The 14,410-nt window shown below is 54.5% G+C and overlaps 1 protein-coding gene across 1 annotated transcript in view; it reads right to left on the minus strand.

The window, feature by feature from the left end:
* Window positions 1-14,410, minus strand: part of FBXW10B (F-box and WD repeat domain containing 10B) — a 29,198-nt gene that overhangs the window by 5,314 nt on the left and 9,474 nt on the right. Inside the window, 7 exon segments of the mRNA XM_054171108.1 lie at window positions 362-558; window positions 1,646-1,804; window positions 3,290-3,432; window positions 5,502-5,650; window positions 7,088-7,209; window positions 11,624-11,827; window positions 12,506-12,618. Coding sequence (XP_054027083.1) covers window positions 362-558; window positions 1,646-1,804; window positions 3,290-3,432; window positions 5,502-5,650; window positions 7,088-7,209; window positions 11,624-11,827; window positions 12,506-12,618 — 1,087 coding nt within the window.

Below are 14,410 nucleotides of genomic sequence, written 5' to 3' on the forward strand. Positions count from 1 at the left end.
GTGGAGAGCTTCCAAGCCCAGCTGGGCACTGTGCTCCTGGGCAAGCTGCTGTGGGTGCCCTGCTGGAGCAGGGGGGTTGGACTGGATGGTCTCTCACACAAACTGACTTCCCTTGCACCTTTGTCCCTGTGGGTGCCCCTGCTGGAGCAGGGGGTTGGACTGGATGGTCTCTCACCCAAAGTGACTTCCCTTGCACCTTTGTCCCTGTGGGTGCCCCTGCTTTAGGAGGATCTCCATTGGTCCCTCCCAAACCCTACTGTTCAGTGATTTTAGAACCTGCCAGCGTGTTGCCGAGGCTGTAGGCAACACTTTGAGAGGTTCCACAGGGTTTTGGTGACTGGTAGCAGGAGCTGGTCAGTACCTTGTGCCTCCCCACCGAGGTGGTGCAGCTGGCTCAGGTCCCCCTGGGCCTGGTGGAGCTGGAGCCATTTGGCTCTGTAGTTCCCCATGCACCTGCTGGTCTGGCCCGCCGCCTCTCGGTCAGTCTCCAAGGTGTAGTCCCACGGCACATCCTCAAACTCGTACAGCAACAGACTCCTTGGAGTATTGATCACCATCCTGGGGAAGGGAAAGTCCTTACCAGCACAGAGGTCATCAACACAGCACCTCCTGCCCGAGGGACTCGCTGTGTCTGTGCAACACAGAGCCCAGGATACTCAGCATGGAAGCACAGAGCCAGCCAGGTTGGGAAAGAGCTCAGAGATCAGCAAGTCCAACCTACTACCCAACACCCAACACCTCCTGACAACTGAACCATGGCTCCAAGGGCCACATCCAGTCCCCTCTTGAACACCTCCAGGGATGGGGACTCCACCACCTCCCTGAGCAGCACATCCCAAGGGCCAATTACTCCTGCTGGGAAGAACTTTCTCCTCACCTCCAGCCTAAACTTCCCCTGGCACAGCTTGAGACTGTGTCCTCTTGTTCTGGTGCTGGTTGCTTGAGAGAAGAGACCAACCCCCACCTGGCTACAGCCTCCCTTCAGGGAGTTGTAGAGAGCAAGAAGGTCTCCCCTGAGCCTCCTCTTCTCCAGGCTAAGCAACCCCAGCTCCCTCAGCCTCTCCTCACAGGGCTGTGCTCCAGACCCCTCCCCAGCCTTGTTGCCCTTCTCTGGACACCTTCAAGTCTCTCAATGTCCTTCTTAAACTGAGGGGCCCAGAACTGGACACAGAACTCAAGGTGTGGCCTAACCAGTGCTGAGCCCAGGGCACAATGACCTCCCTGCTCCTGCTGGCCACACTGTTCCTGATGTAGGCCAGGATGCCCTTGGCTTTCTTGGCCACCTGGGCATACTGCTGGCTCATGTTCAGGCAGGTGTCAATCAGCACTCCCAGGTCCCTCTCTGTTTGGGAACTCTCAGCCACTCTGACCCCAGCCTGTAGCTCTGCATGGGGTCGTTGTGGCCAAAGTGCAGCCCCTGGCACTTGGACTTGTTGAATGCCATCCTGTTGGCCTCTGCCCATCTGTCCAGCCTGGCAAGGTCCCTCTGCAGAGCCTCTCCTACCCTCCAGCAGATCAACTCCTGCCCCCAGCTTGGTACCATCTGCAAATGTACTGCTGATGGACTCAACGCCCTCATCCAGACCATCACTAAAGATGCTGAACAGGATGGGGCCCAGCACTGATGGCAGCTGTCAGCACCAACCTGTCTTCTGCTACACAGAAAGAAGACACAGGGTCCCCTCTGCTGCTGGCTGTCAGCACTTTGAGGCAGTTTCCAGTCAGGTAGTTGAATATTCGAATCTTTCCATCTGCACAGCCACTGATCACCCTCAGGTAGAGGAACTCCAGGGACAGGACTTGCCTGGGAACACAACAGGTGAGGGTTGGGATGTCCACTGCGCTTTCCTGATGAGAGGCAGTCGTCTGCCCCTTGTCTTGGAGGAGATGCAGTGGTCTGCCACCATGGACAGGCTAGACATGGCTGCTGACCAAGACACAGAACAGTTTAGATTGGAAAAGACCTTCAAGATCATCAGCTCCAACCATGAACCCAGCACTGCCAGGGTACCACTAAGCCATGGCCCTCAGCACCACATCTCCACAGCTTTGAAACCTCTCCAGGGATGGAGACTCCACCACTGCCCTGGGCAGCCTGGGCCAGGCCTTGACCACCTTCAAGGATGAAGACATTGTTCTTCATGTCCAACCTAAAGCTTTCCTGGCACAGCTTGAGGCCATTTCCTCTCGTTCTGCTGCTTGTTCCTTGGGAGAAGAGACCAAGCCCCACCTGAATTCAACCTCCTTTCAGGGAGTTGTAGAGAGCAAGAAGGTTTCCCCTGAGCCTTCTTTTCTGCAGGCTCAATAAGCCCAGGTCCCTCAGCAGCTCCTCACAAGACTTGTCTTCTAGACCCTTCCCCAGCTTTGTTGCTCTTCTCTGGGCCTGCTCCAGCACCTCAATGTCCTGCTTGGATGGAGGGGCCCAAAACTGAACCCAGGATGCGAGGTGTGGCCTCAGCAGTGCTGAGAGCAGGGGTACAACCATATTTCAAAGGCCTGGTATTCAAACCCTTCACAGTCACTCCATGTCCCAACCATCCAACCCATCCAGCACACCCTCACAGCATCAATAAGGCTGGAAAAGACCTGAGAGATCAAGTCCAACCTATCACCCAACACCTCATAACTAACTAAACCATGGCTCCAAGTGCCACATCCAATCCCCTCTTGAACACCTCCAGGGACAGGGACTCCACCACTCCCCTGGGCAGCACATCCCAATGGTCAACAACTCTTGCTGGGAAGAACTTTCTCCTCCCCTCCAGCCTCACTTCAATCCTCATAGCAACCAGCGTGGTTCTGGCCATCTGCTGCATTTTGCATTTCATTTCTGTGTCTAGAGCAGTAGATGAACACAACATGATGCTGCAGCTGTCACACTTGTGATGTACAACTGAAGGCTTAGAAGATGCCATAGCACAGCTGGAAGAGGTAACTCAGCCACCTCCAACACACCCACGGTCTGCTCTTACAGAATCATGGAATGCTTTGGGTTGGAAGGGACCTTAAAGATCACCCAGCTCCAACCCCCCTAGCCATGGGCAGGGACACCTCCCACCAGCCCAGCTTACTCAAGGCCTGATCCAACCTGGCCTTGAGCACCTCCAGGGAGGGGACAGCCACACCAGTTGCAATCACGTAGTGTCTGAAGCTGGTTTAAAGGTGAAGACTGTTGAGAGTGAGGGTATTTCAAACCTAGCACTGATAAGTAAGGGCTCTTCTGATCCTACAAGGCAGCCATCTCCTGGGCAGTTCATTGAGGAGAACCTGGAACCCAACCAATGCTTACTTCGGGTGGCGGAAGGCTGTGAGGCATCTCTTGAGCTTTCCCAACATGCTCCAGCCCAGGACATATCCATCGGTGCTTCCCGTCACCAGGTGCCACTGGTCAAAGCTCATGCACTTCACTGGCCCTTGGTGCCCCTCCAGGGTCTGCAGGGGACAACAAAGAGGTGCAGCACTCTCAGCAGTCTGGATGACAAAGATATCTAATGGGGAAGGAGCTCTGGCAAGGGCTGGGAGTGACAGGATGAGGAGCAATGGCCTTGAGCTGGAGGAGGGCAGGCTGAGACTGGAGAGTAGGAAGAAATCCTTTCCAGTGAGGGTGGGGAGACACTGGCACAGGCTGCCCAGGGAGGTTGTAGGTGTCCCCCTCCCTGGAGGTGCTCAGGGCCAGGTTGGATCAGGCCTTGAGCCACCTGGGCTGGTGGGAGGTGTCCCTGCCCATGGCAGCGGGGTTTGAAATAGGTCCCTTCTAGGATCTTTAAGGTCTCTTCCAACCTAAACCATTCTATAATAAACCTCTCAAGCTGCACCAGGGGAGGGTCAGGCTGGATGTTAGGAGGAAGTTCTTCATAGAAAGAGAGATTGGCCATTGGGATGTGCTGCCCAGGGAGGTGGTGGAGTCCCCATCCCTGGAGGTGTTTAGGAGACTGGATGGGGTGCTTGGTGCCATGGGTTAGTTGATTAGGTGGTGTTGGATGATAGGTTGGACTAGCTGATCTCAAAGGTCTCTTCCAAGCTGGTCTGGTCTATTCTATTCTAGTCTATTCTATTCTATTCTACTCAATTCTATCCTATCCTATCCTATTCTATCCTATCCTACTCTACTCTGTTCTATTCTACTCTACTCTACTCTGTTCTATTCTACTCTATTCTATTCTATTCTACTCAATTCTTTCCTATCCTATCCTCTTCTATCCTATCCTATCCTATCCTATCCTATCCTATCCTATCCTATCCTATCCTATCCTACTCTACTCTGTTCTGTTCTACTCTATTCTATTCTACTCTACTCTACTCTATTCTATTCTATTCTGTTCTGTTCTATTCTATTCTATTCTACTCTACTCTGTTCTATTCTATTCTATTCTTCCCAATACCAGCCTCAGAATTTATGTTTTAGCTCTCTTGGGTGTTACTCTCACCCACCAACACACCCTGGGGATAACTTGCTGCTTTTGTAGCCACTCATAAGAAATCCTCTGAGCTTGTTGCTGACAATGAGCTCCTGGCATGGGATTAACATCCATTTGCCACCTTTATAGCATCCTAAATAGAAGTCACTGCAACAAGACCTCTTCTTTAGCTTTGTAAAGTGATTCTGAGAGCATGTGTCATGCTTTGGGCTATCCCATGAGACCTTCAGCCCCCAGAGCTGTCAGTCAAGGCCTTCCACCCTCTTCCCAGGCTCTGAAGGTTTCCAGAGAAGCACAAATCAATGTCTCTACAGACAGCAAGTAGTGAGGAGGGTTCAGTGCTGGGTTAACACTGACAATCAGTTGCAAACCATAGAATCAATAAGGTTGGAAAAGACCTCAGAGATCATCAAGTCCAACCTGTCACCTAAGACCTCATGACTACTAAACCATGGCTCCAAGTGCCATGTCCAATCCCCCCTTGAACACCTCCAGGGATGGGGACTCCACCACCTCCCTGGGCAGCACATCCCAATGGCCAATCTTGCTGGGAAGAACTTGCTCCTCACCTCCAGCCTAAACTTAAACCAGCTCTTGTATTGTATGCTTACAAAGAGTTTCTTACTTCAGTTTATCACAGGCTTATAGAATTGTTTTGGTTGGCAAGGGCCTCTGAGATCACTGAGACCTAAGACCCCTGTGGCCATCAAGCCATGTCCCCAGGTGCCATGGCCACGCGTTCCTTGAACGCCTCCCCAGGGATGGAGACTCCCCCACTCCTCTGGGCAGCCTCTTCCAATCCCTGACCACTCTTGCAGCAAAGAAATGTTCCTGATCTCCACCCTACCCCTCCCCTGGCACAATTGCAGGCCATTTCCTCCCCTTCATTCACCTGAAGGGTGGGAGGAGAGACCAACCCCCACCTCACAGCAACCTCCTTGCCGGGCAATGAGGTCTCCCTTCAGCCTCCTCTGTCTGGTTGTGCTTTGGGGGATTTATTGGTCTTGTAAAGCCTGTGATAAACCAGCACCAAGGGCCTGGTGACCCTTTAGCACAGAATGAGCCACCTAAGAAGGAACTTACTTTGATAAGGGCACCGGTGTCAGCACTCCAGACCTTCACCCTGCCTCTCTCGCAGCCGCTGATGAGGCAGTGCCTGTCCATCTTGACTGCCCAGACAGGACTGCCGTGCCTCAGGGTCCTCAGGCACCTCCCAAGCTCCAGGTGCCACACTGTCAGGGAACAGCACAAATACACATCCCAAGGGTGGGGGTTGCTGAGCACAACAGAAGTGAAAAGCACTGCTGGAACCCGTCAAGATCCTCAGCAGTGACCTGGAGGAAGGGACGGAGGGGACCCTCGGCCCCTTTGCTGATGGTACCCAGCTGGGAGGAGTGGAGACCCCCCTCAGGCTGTGCTGCCGTTCAGTGAGACCTGGCCAGGCTGAGAGCTGGGCCTCATGAGCTTCACCAAGGGCAAGGGTAGGGTCCTGCACCTGGGGAGGAACAATCTCCTGCAGCAGCACAGCTGAGGGGGGACCTGATGGGAAGCAGCTCCACAGAGAAAGGAGCTGGGAGTGCTGGGGGACAGCAAGCTCCCCATGAGCCAGCAGTGTGCTCTTGTGGCCACGGGGGTGTCCTGGCATGCATTAAGGAGAGTGTGGCCAGCAGGTCAAGGCAGGTTCTCCTCCCTCTCTACTCTGCCCTAGGGAGGACACATTATGTGGGTCCTGAGTCCAGTTCTGGGCTCTCCCAGTTCAGGAGCTGCTGGAGAGAGTCCAGCAGAGGCTACAAAGCTGCTGAGGGCCCTGGAGCAGCTCTGTGAGGAGCAAAGGCTGAGAGCCCTGGGGCTGAGAGCCTGCAGAAGAGCAGCCCCAGAGGGCAGCTGAGCAATGCTCAGCAAGAGCTAAAGGAGCTGTGGGGGGCAAGAGGCTGGGGCCAGGCTCTGCTCAGTGGTGCCCAGGGACAGCACAAGGGGCAGTGGGCACAGACTGGAAGCCAGGAGGTTCCATCTGAGCAGGAGGAGAAAGTTGTTTGTTGTGAGGGTGCTGGAGGCCTGGAGCAGGCTGCCCAGAGAGGTTGTGGAGTCTCCTGGTGTGGAGAGCTTCCAAGCCCAGCTGGGCACTGTGCTCCTGGGCAAGCTGCTGTGGGTGCCCTGCTGGAGCAGGGGGTGGGACTGGATGATCTCCAGAGGTCCCTTCCAAGCCCATCACACTGGGGTTCTGGTTACACCTGGTACCTGCAGCTCTGCACAGGTCCAAGGCTTGCTTTAAGAAGTTTAATTGCATGGCAACAAGTTTAAATTCAAGGCCCCAAACCCAGCTCATTTTCTTTGTCCTTATTCTCTGAGCTAATGGCAAGGAAAGCTGTGGCAAAGCTGGCAGAGGACACCACTGTCCTAAGTCTGGCCCTCAAGCCTCAAAGCCATTAAAGCTGAAGCAGAGCAGGAGTGGTGATAATTGATCCAGTGATACAGAGACCTTGCATGTGGATGTGTCCACAGCTTGGGTTGGGCTGGAAGCAGCAACATGAGACACTAAGATTCCCTCTCTGATGACACTAAGATTCCCCCTCAGATGACACTGCCTGTGTCACCCTCCTCCCAGCCCCCACCTGCTCTGCCTGTTGCTCACTGCCTGTGGCTGGGCAGCTCCTAGCCTTGGCTCTCACCTTTCAATGTCCCATCTCTGGCTCCTGACACAAAGTGGTCTCCATGTAAATCCAAGCAGGTGACAGTCCCAGAGTGGCCATGAAAGATCTTCAGGCAGGCACCATTGTGTATATCCCAATATCTACACAGGACCAGCCAAACATGGAGTACAGTGATTAACTTAGCTGTTGGCTTCCTCATCTGAATCACTACTTCCTACTTAACAGGCCCAGCTCCTCTCCCATGCACTCCAGGTTCAAGTCAAGAGTCATTCCACTGGGGTGTTGAAGGATCTGGAATGCTCAAGCCAGGCTTAGCATGGAGTTTTTACCCATAGGCTTTGCTCTTTTGCTTCCAGCCTGCCTGGAAATGCAACCAGAAAGCATCTTTGGTGTGGTTACCTTCAGTCAACCTCAAAATGGAGAGTGAGATGTTTTCTGTACTGGCTGGTGCCAAGGTAAGAACATGGAATCAGAGAGTTGCATTGGTTTAAAAGACCTTGAGTCCAACCATCAGCCCAACCCCACCATGGCCACTAAACCATCTCCCCAGGTGCCATGGCCACAGGTTTCTTGAGCACCTCCAGGGCTGGGGACTCCACCACCTCCCTGGGCAGCCTCTGCCAATCCCTGACCACTCTTGCAGCCTAAACATGGCTTAGTGGTGGACATGACACTGTTGGGGCTGTTCAGCCTGGAGAAGAGAAGGCTCCAGGGAGATCTCAGAGCAGCCTTCCAGTTCCTGAAGGCACAGGAGGGCTGGGGAGGGACTGTTTACAAGGGCTGGTAGCACTGGGGTAATGGTTTGAAACTAGAGTAGGGTAGATTTAGAGGGGGCATTAGAAAGAAGTTCTTCAACTGTGAGGGTAGTTGAACACTGAAACACATTGCCCAGGGAGGGGATGATGGTGGAGGCCCCATCCCTGAAGGCATTCAAGGTCAGGCTTGATGTGGCTCTGAGCAACCTGGTCTCATTGGGGATGTCCCTGCTCACTGCAGGAGGGGTTGCAGTAGATGACCCCTAGAGATCCCTTCCAACCCAGTGCCTTGATGCCATGGTGATTCTCTGCTGCAGCAGGTACCAGGGTGTGGAGCCTGCTACAGGCTGCCTAAAAGGTTCTGGAGACACCCAGCACCCTTGAGCTTGAAGCTGATGCAGTGAGGTTCTGCCCTTGCTGACAAAGGCTTATTTGAAACACATCTGGTGGTTTGAGGTGCTTCAGGAAAACCTCTGTATCAGTGATAGAATAGGATAGAATTAGCCAGGCTGGAAAAGACCTCTGAGATCATTGAGTCCAGTCTGTCACCCAACACCATCTAATCAACTAAACCATGGCACCAAGCACCCCATCCAGTCTCTTCCTAAACACCTCCAGGGATGGGGACTCCACCACCTCCCTGGGCAGCACATCCCAATGGGCAATCTCTCTTGCTGGGAAGAACTTTCCTCACCTCCAGCCTAAACCTGCCCTGGCACAGCTTGAGACTGTGTCCTCTTGTTCTGGTGCTGCTTGCCTGGGAGAAGAGACCAACCCCCACCTGGCTACAACCTCCATTCAGGGAGCTGTAGAGAGCAATGAGGTGTCCCCTGAGCCTCCTCTTCTCCAGGCTAAGCAACCCCAGCTCCCTCAGCCTCTCCTCCCAGGGCTGTGCTCCAGACCCCTCCCCAGCTTTGTTGCCCTTCTCTGGACACCTTCCAGCAGCTCAACATCTTTCCTAACCTGAGGGGCCCAGAACTGGACACAGAACTTAAGGTGTGGCCTAACCTGATCTTCCTAGAGAAGAGAAGGCTCTGGGGGGACCTTAGAGCTGCCTTCCAATACCTGAAGGCATCCTGCAGGAAGGCTGCAGAGGGACCTTTTATAAAGAGTGTCTAGCAATAGGACAAAGGGGAAGGGTTTGAAGCTGAGGGAGAGCAGGATTGGACTGGAGCCTAGGAGGAAGTTCTTCAGTATGAGGGTGGTGAGACACTGCAACAGGATGCCCAGGGAGGCTGTGGCTGCCTCCTCCCTGAAGGTGCTCAAGGCCAGGCTGGATGAGCAGCTGAGTCTAATTGAGAGGTGTCCCTGCCCATGGCAGGGAGGTTGGAGTAGATGCTCTCTGAGGTCCTTTCCAACCTTTCCTATTCTGTGATTCCTATTTTGCCATCCAGTACTGGTTGCAGCTGGGAAACAATTTGTCCTTGTTGAGCAGGAGATGCATTCCCTGCTGGGCTGGATGTGGCTCTGCCCAGGCTGGATGTGGCTGTGAGCAACCTGCTGCAGTGTGAGGTGTCCCTGGCCATGGCAGGGGGGTTGGAACTGGCTGAGCCTGGAGGTCTCTTCCAACCCTGACAATTATGACTGGGGCTCTGCAGAGTCATTGTTCCTGGAGCAGGGGAACCCCCACCATTTCCAGGCAAGAATTCCCCCTCCCCCAGTGCTGCTCTGTCTCTCCAGGCTGCTACAAAGGATCCTTGAGGTCCCTTCCAACCCTAACTCTCCTTTCTTCATTACTCTAACAGAAGGGATGGGAGGAGGAGCGCTAAAGGGGGGGGGGGGGGGGGGCGGATCTAAGTTACTCTCCTCCCAGGTCAGCTGAGGGGCTGATATCTGGGGGACAGCCCCAGCTCTGTGTGAGAGTCTAAACTCCTGGTGTGATTCAACAAAGATAAAATCACTTGCTGCTTGCCCAGACAATATGTTGTTGGGCAGAGCCACTGGAAGGAAGGTGCAAAGACCAATCCTGGATGCAAATCACCTTGTGATTGCATCGTGGTAACACTGGACTGCAGCTGGCCTACAACAATGGCCCAAGGACCCAGCCATCATGCTTTCAGGACAAGATCATTTCCAGCTATCTGATACCCCCAGGAAGGGAGGATGGCGAGACAATGGACTCCTGATGTGTAATGAGTGTGTGGGCAGGTAGATGGAGACGAGGGGGTGGAGGCCCCCTCCCCCCTCCATCCTGACCCCTGCCCAAACACACAGAAATGCACAGAAAGATTTCCTGGGGAAGGATACCTGGATATTTACCTAAGGAGGATTTCCTGGCTCCTGAATTCCTGAGGGACAATGCTTGGACACAGAGCTAAGGACTAAAAACTGTATAAAAGACTTGACCACTACTGGCTTAGAAGAAGAGAAACGCAGAAGGAGGACCATGCCGCTGAGCAGGAAGGAAGCAGATGGAACCCTCTCTCCATGTCCTAAGTGCCATCTACTGCAACTCATGGAGCTGACCCAGGCTGCCCAGTGGACCTCATCTCTTCTCCAGCCAAAGCCTCAGCACCCTTTCTCTACAGACCCAGGCTGCCCAGAGGACCTCATCTCTTCTCCAGCCAAAGCCTCAGCACCCTTTCTCTACAGACCCAGGCTGCCCAGAGGACCACATCTCTTCTCCAGCCAAAGCCTCAGCACCCTTTCTCTACAGACCCAGGCTGCCCAGAGGACCACATCTCTTCTCCAGCCAAAGCCTCAGCACCCTTTCTCTACAGACCCAGGCTGCCCAGAGGACCACATCTCTTCTCCAGCCAAAGCCTCAGCACCCTTTCTCTACAGACCCAGGCTGCCCAGAGGGACCTCATCTCTTCTCCAGCCAAAGCCTCAGCACCCTTTCTCTACAGACCCAGGCTGCCCAGAGGGACCTCATCTCTTCTCCAGCCAAAGCCTCAGCACCCTTCCCTACAGACCCAGGCTGCCCAGAGGAACACCTCTCTTCTCCAGCCAAAGCCTCAGCACCCTTTCTCTACAGACCCAGGCTGCCCAGAGGACCTCATCTCTTCTCCAGCCAAAGCCTCAGCACCCTTTCTCTACAGACCCAGGCTGCCCAGAGGACCACATCTCTTCTCCAGCCAAAGCCTCAGCACCCTTTCTCTACAGACCCAGGCGCCAGTCACCCTTTCTCTACAGACCCAGGCTGCCCAGAGGACCACATCTCTTCTCCAGCCAAAGCCTCAGCACCCTTTCTCTACAGACCCAGGCTGCCCAGAGGAGAACCTCTCTTCTCCAGCCAAAGCCTCAGCACCCTTTCTCTACAGACCCAGGCTGCCCAGAGGGACCTCATCTCTTCTCCAGCCAAAGCCTCAGCACCCTTTCTCTACAGACCCAGGCTGCCCAGAGGGACCTCATCTCTTCTCCAGCCAAAGCCTCAGCACCCTTTCTCTACAGACCCAGGCTGCCCAGAGGGACCTCATCTCTTCTCCAGCCAAAGCCTCAGCACCCTCTCTCTACAGACCCAGGCTGCCCAGAGGGACCTCATTTCTTCTCCAGCCAAAGCCTCAGCACCCTTTCTCTACAGACCCAGCATCTCCTGCAGCACCTTTCCTCCACAGACTCCAACTGTCTTGGCGGGGGTGTGGGGGGTGTGGTAATATAATTCCTTTCCTCTTCTCTCTCTCTTCTCTCTCTCCCTCTCTATCTTCTCCCTCTCCCCTTCTTATTTCCATTTTATTTATGTAATCAACAGCCTAGCTGTTGCTATTTTGGCCTCGTTTGTGCCTCTAATTTCACAACATGGGAATATCCAAAAGAACTGAGTCTCCTTTCCCCTTCCGGATCGAGACACTCTGCTCACCTGATGCTGAGATCAAGGCCTGTGCTGAGGACAAAGCCATTCTTCTCGTTGAGGAGGAGTGCCCTGATGCTGCCAACGTGGCCAGAGAAGGCAGGAAGCTCTCCTCTCATTTCTGACATGTCGAGAAGCCTCACCTGCCGGTCCGCAGAGCCGATGGCCACCAGGTCCCCACCATCGTAATGGATTACTCTGCTTTGGTCTGTTCTGGAGGAGAAAGAGTGCCTGAGATGAGCTGCAGCCAGCTGGCAAGGCAGAGTGGGCCTGAGACTGTGACAGGAGCTTCCCTGAGGCTTGGGGGGGCAGGAGGGGATGGCTTCAGCTTGTGCCATAGGAGGTTTAGATTGGAAGGGGCTCTCAAGCACTGGAGCAGGCTCCCCTGGGGAGGAGGTTGAGTCCTCCTCACTGGAGGCATTTCAAAGATGTGGTGCTGAGGGCCATGGCTTAGCAGCAGCCTTGGTAGAGTTAGAGAATGGTTGGGCTCCATGATCTGAAAGGGCTTTTCCAACCAAGACCTCTCTGTGGCTCTCCTTACTGAGCAGCCCAATGGTCAGTACACTTAAGCAGACGGATCCTTTGCAGGGCACCACAGCCAAGGTCCCTAGTTTTGCATCCCCAAGCATCTGAAGGCTGACTCTGAAGAGGGGAGAAGGTTCCTCCCAGCCCTGTGCCCCTTTGTCACTGTGGATTTATCACCCTTATGTCTTTAGAACCAGCTTCTCTTGGCGTAACCATGAGAAGAACCTGGATGTGCCACTCAGGGTTTCCTAACACTGCCTCTGAGAGACCCTTCTGGAGAAGGGTGCTTCCCATGGAAGGATCTCAGGGAATGGGGTGAGCTTTCAGAAGCTGCTCTTGGGCCCTGCAGCTGGGCAGCCTACTCACTGCTCCAAGAGGACACGGATGTTGTAGCAGCCACAGAAGATATTCCTCTCTTCCAGCTGGACCGTGTCAGTTTTGACATCGTGATAGGCTGCCTGCAAGTTGTCTTCCTCCTCCTGAAGGGAAGGGAAGTAGGGGGGAAAGTAGCTCAGGGAGGGAAGAGTGCCACATCATTCCATGGTGTCAAGCCTCCCAGCTTGGTCCTCACTCTTGTGGTGAGACCAGAGACACAAAGTGTTGGCGAGGAGCACTCAGGAAGAAATTCTCTGCAGTGAGGGCGGGGAGAGACTGGCAAGGGTTGCCTGGGGGGGGCTGTGGATGTCCCCTCCCTGGAGGTGTTCAAGGCCAGGTTGGATGAGGGCTTGTGGGCTGGTGGGAGGGATGATTACCTGAAGGATGGCCAAGGGCTCAGGCCCAGCCAACATGGATTTAGGAAGGGCAGGTCCTGCCTCTCCAACCTGATCTCCTTCTATGATCAGGTGACTGCCTGGTGGATGTGGGGCAGGCTGTGGATGTGGTCTGCCTGGACTGCAGCAAGGCCTTTGACACCATCCCCCACAGCAAACTGCTGGCTAAGCTGTCAGCTCGTGGTTTGGACAGCAGCTCTGAGCTGGGTTAGGAACTGGCTGGAGGCTGAGCCCAGAGAGTGGTGGTGAATGGTGCCACAGCCAGCTGGCAGCCAGGCACCAGTGGAGTCCCCCAGGGATCAGTGCTGGGCCCCATCCTCTTTAACATCTTCATTGATGGTCTGGATGAGGGCATTGAGTCAGTCATCAGCAAGTTTGCAGACGACACCAAGCTGGGAGCAGATGTTGATCAGTTAGAGGCCAGAAGGGCTCTGCAGAGGGACCTCAACCGACTGGACAGATGGGCAGAGGCCAACAGGATGGCATTCAACAAGTCCAAGTGCCAGGGGCTGCACTTTGGCCACAGCAACCCCATGTAGAGCTAAAGGCTGGGGTCAGAGTGGCTGAGAGCTGCCAAACAGAGAGGGACCTGGGGGTGCTGATTGCCAGCTGCCTGAATATGAGCCAGCAGTGTGCCCAGGTGGCCAAGAGGGCCAACGGCATCCTGGCCTGCATTAGGAATAGTGTGGCCAGCAGGAGCAGGGAGGTCATTGTGCCCCTGGACTCTGCATTGGTTAGGCCACACCTTGAGTCCTGTGTCCAGTTCTGGGCTCCTCAGTTTAGGAAGGACATTGAGAGACTTGAAGGTGTCCAGAGAAAGGCAACAAGGCTGGGGAGAGGCCTTGAGCACAGCCCTGTGAGGAGAGGCTGAGGGAGCTGGGGTTGCTTAGCCTGGAGAAGAGAAGGCTCAGGGGTGACCTCATTGCCCTCTACAACTACCTGAAAGGTGGTTGTAGCCAGGAGGGGGTTGGTCTCTTCTCCCAGGCAAGCAGCACCAGAACAAGAGGACACAGTCTCAAGCTGTGCCAGGGGAGGTTTAGACTGGAGGTGAGGAAAAAGCTCTTCACTGAGCGAGTCGTTCGTCATTGGGATGTGCTGCCCAGGGAGGTGGTGGAGTCCCCATCCCTGGAGGTGTTCAAGGGGAGATTGGATGTGGCACTTGGTGCCATGGTCTAGTCATGAGGTCTCTCGAGACAGGTTGGACTTGATGATCTTTGGGGTCTCTTCCAACCTTAGTTATACTGTGAGACTGTGAGACTGTGATTTTTAAGGTCCCTTCCAACCCAACCCATTCTGTGAGTCTGTGAACAGCCAGAGCGCAGCAGCCCCTGGGGAGTGTGGAAACAAAGGTTGCTCCTGTGGCACAACTGAAGACCTGGCAGTTTCAGCCTTTATTCTTTGAAGGAGAGGCTGTGTCCTTGGGATGCTCCCCAGCCTTGCCAGCACCCCAGCCTCCAGGCTCTGCACATGACCAGGGGACACATTAGGACTAGGCAGCAGC

Source organism: Dryobates pubescens, chromosome 20 (genome assembly GCF_014839835.1).
Source record: "Dryobates pubescens isolate bDryPub1 chromosome 20, bDryPub1.pri, whole genome shotgun sequence".
In the NCBI taxonomy this organism is placed as follows: Eukaryota; Metazoa; Chordata; class Aves; order Piciformes; family Picidae; genus Dryobates; species Dryobates pubescens.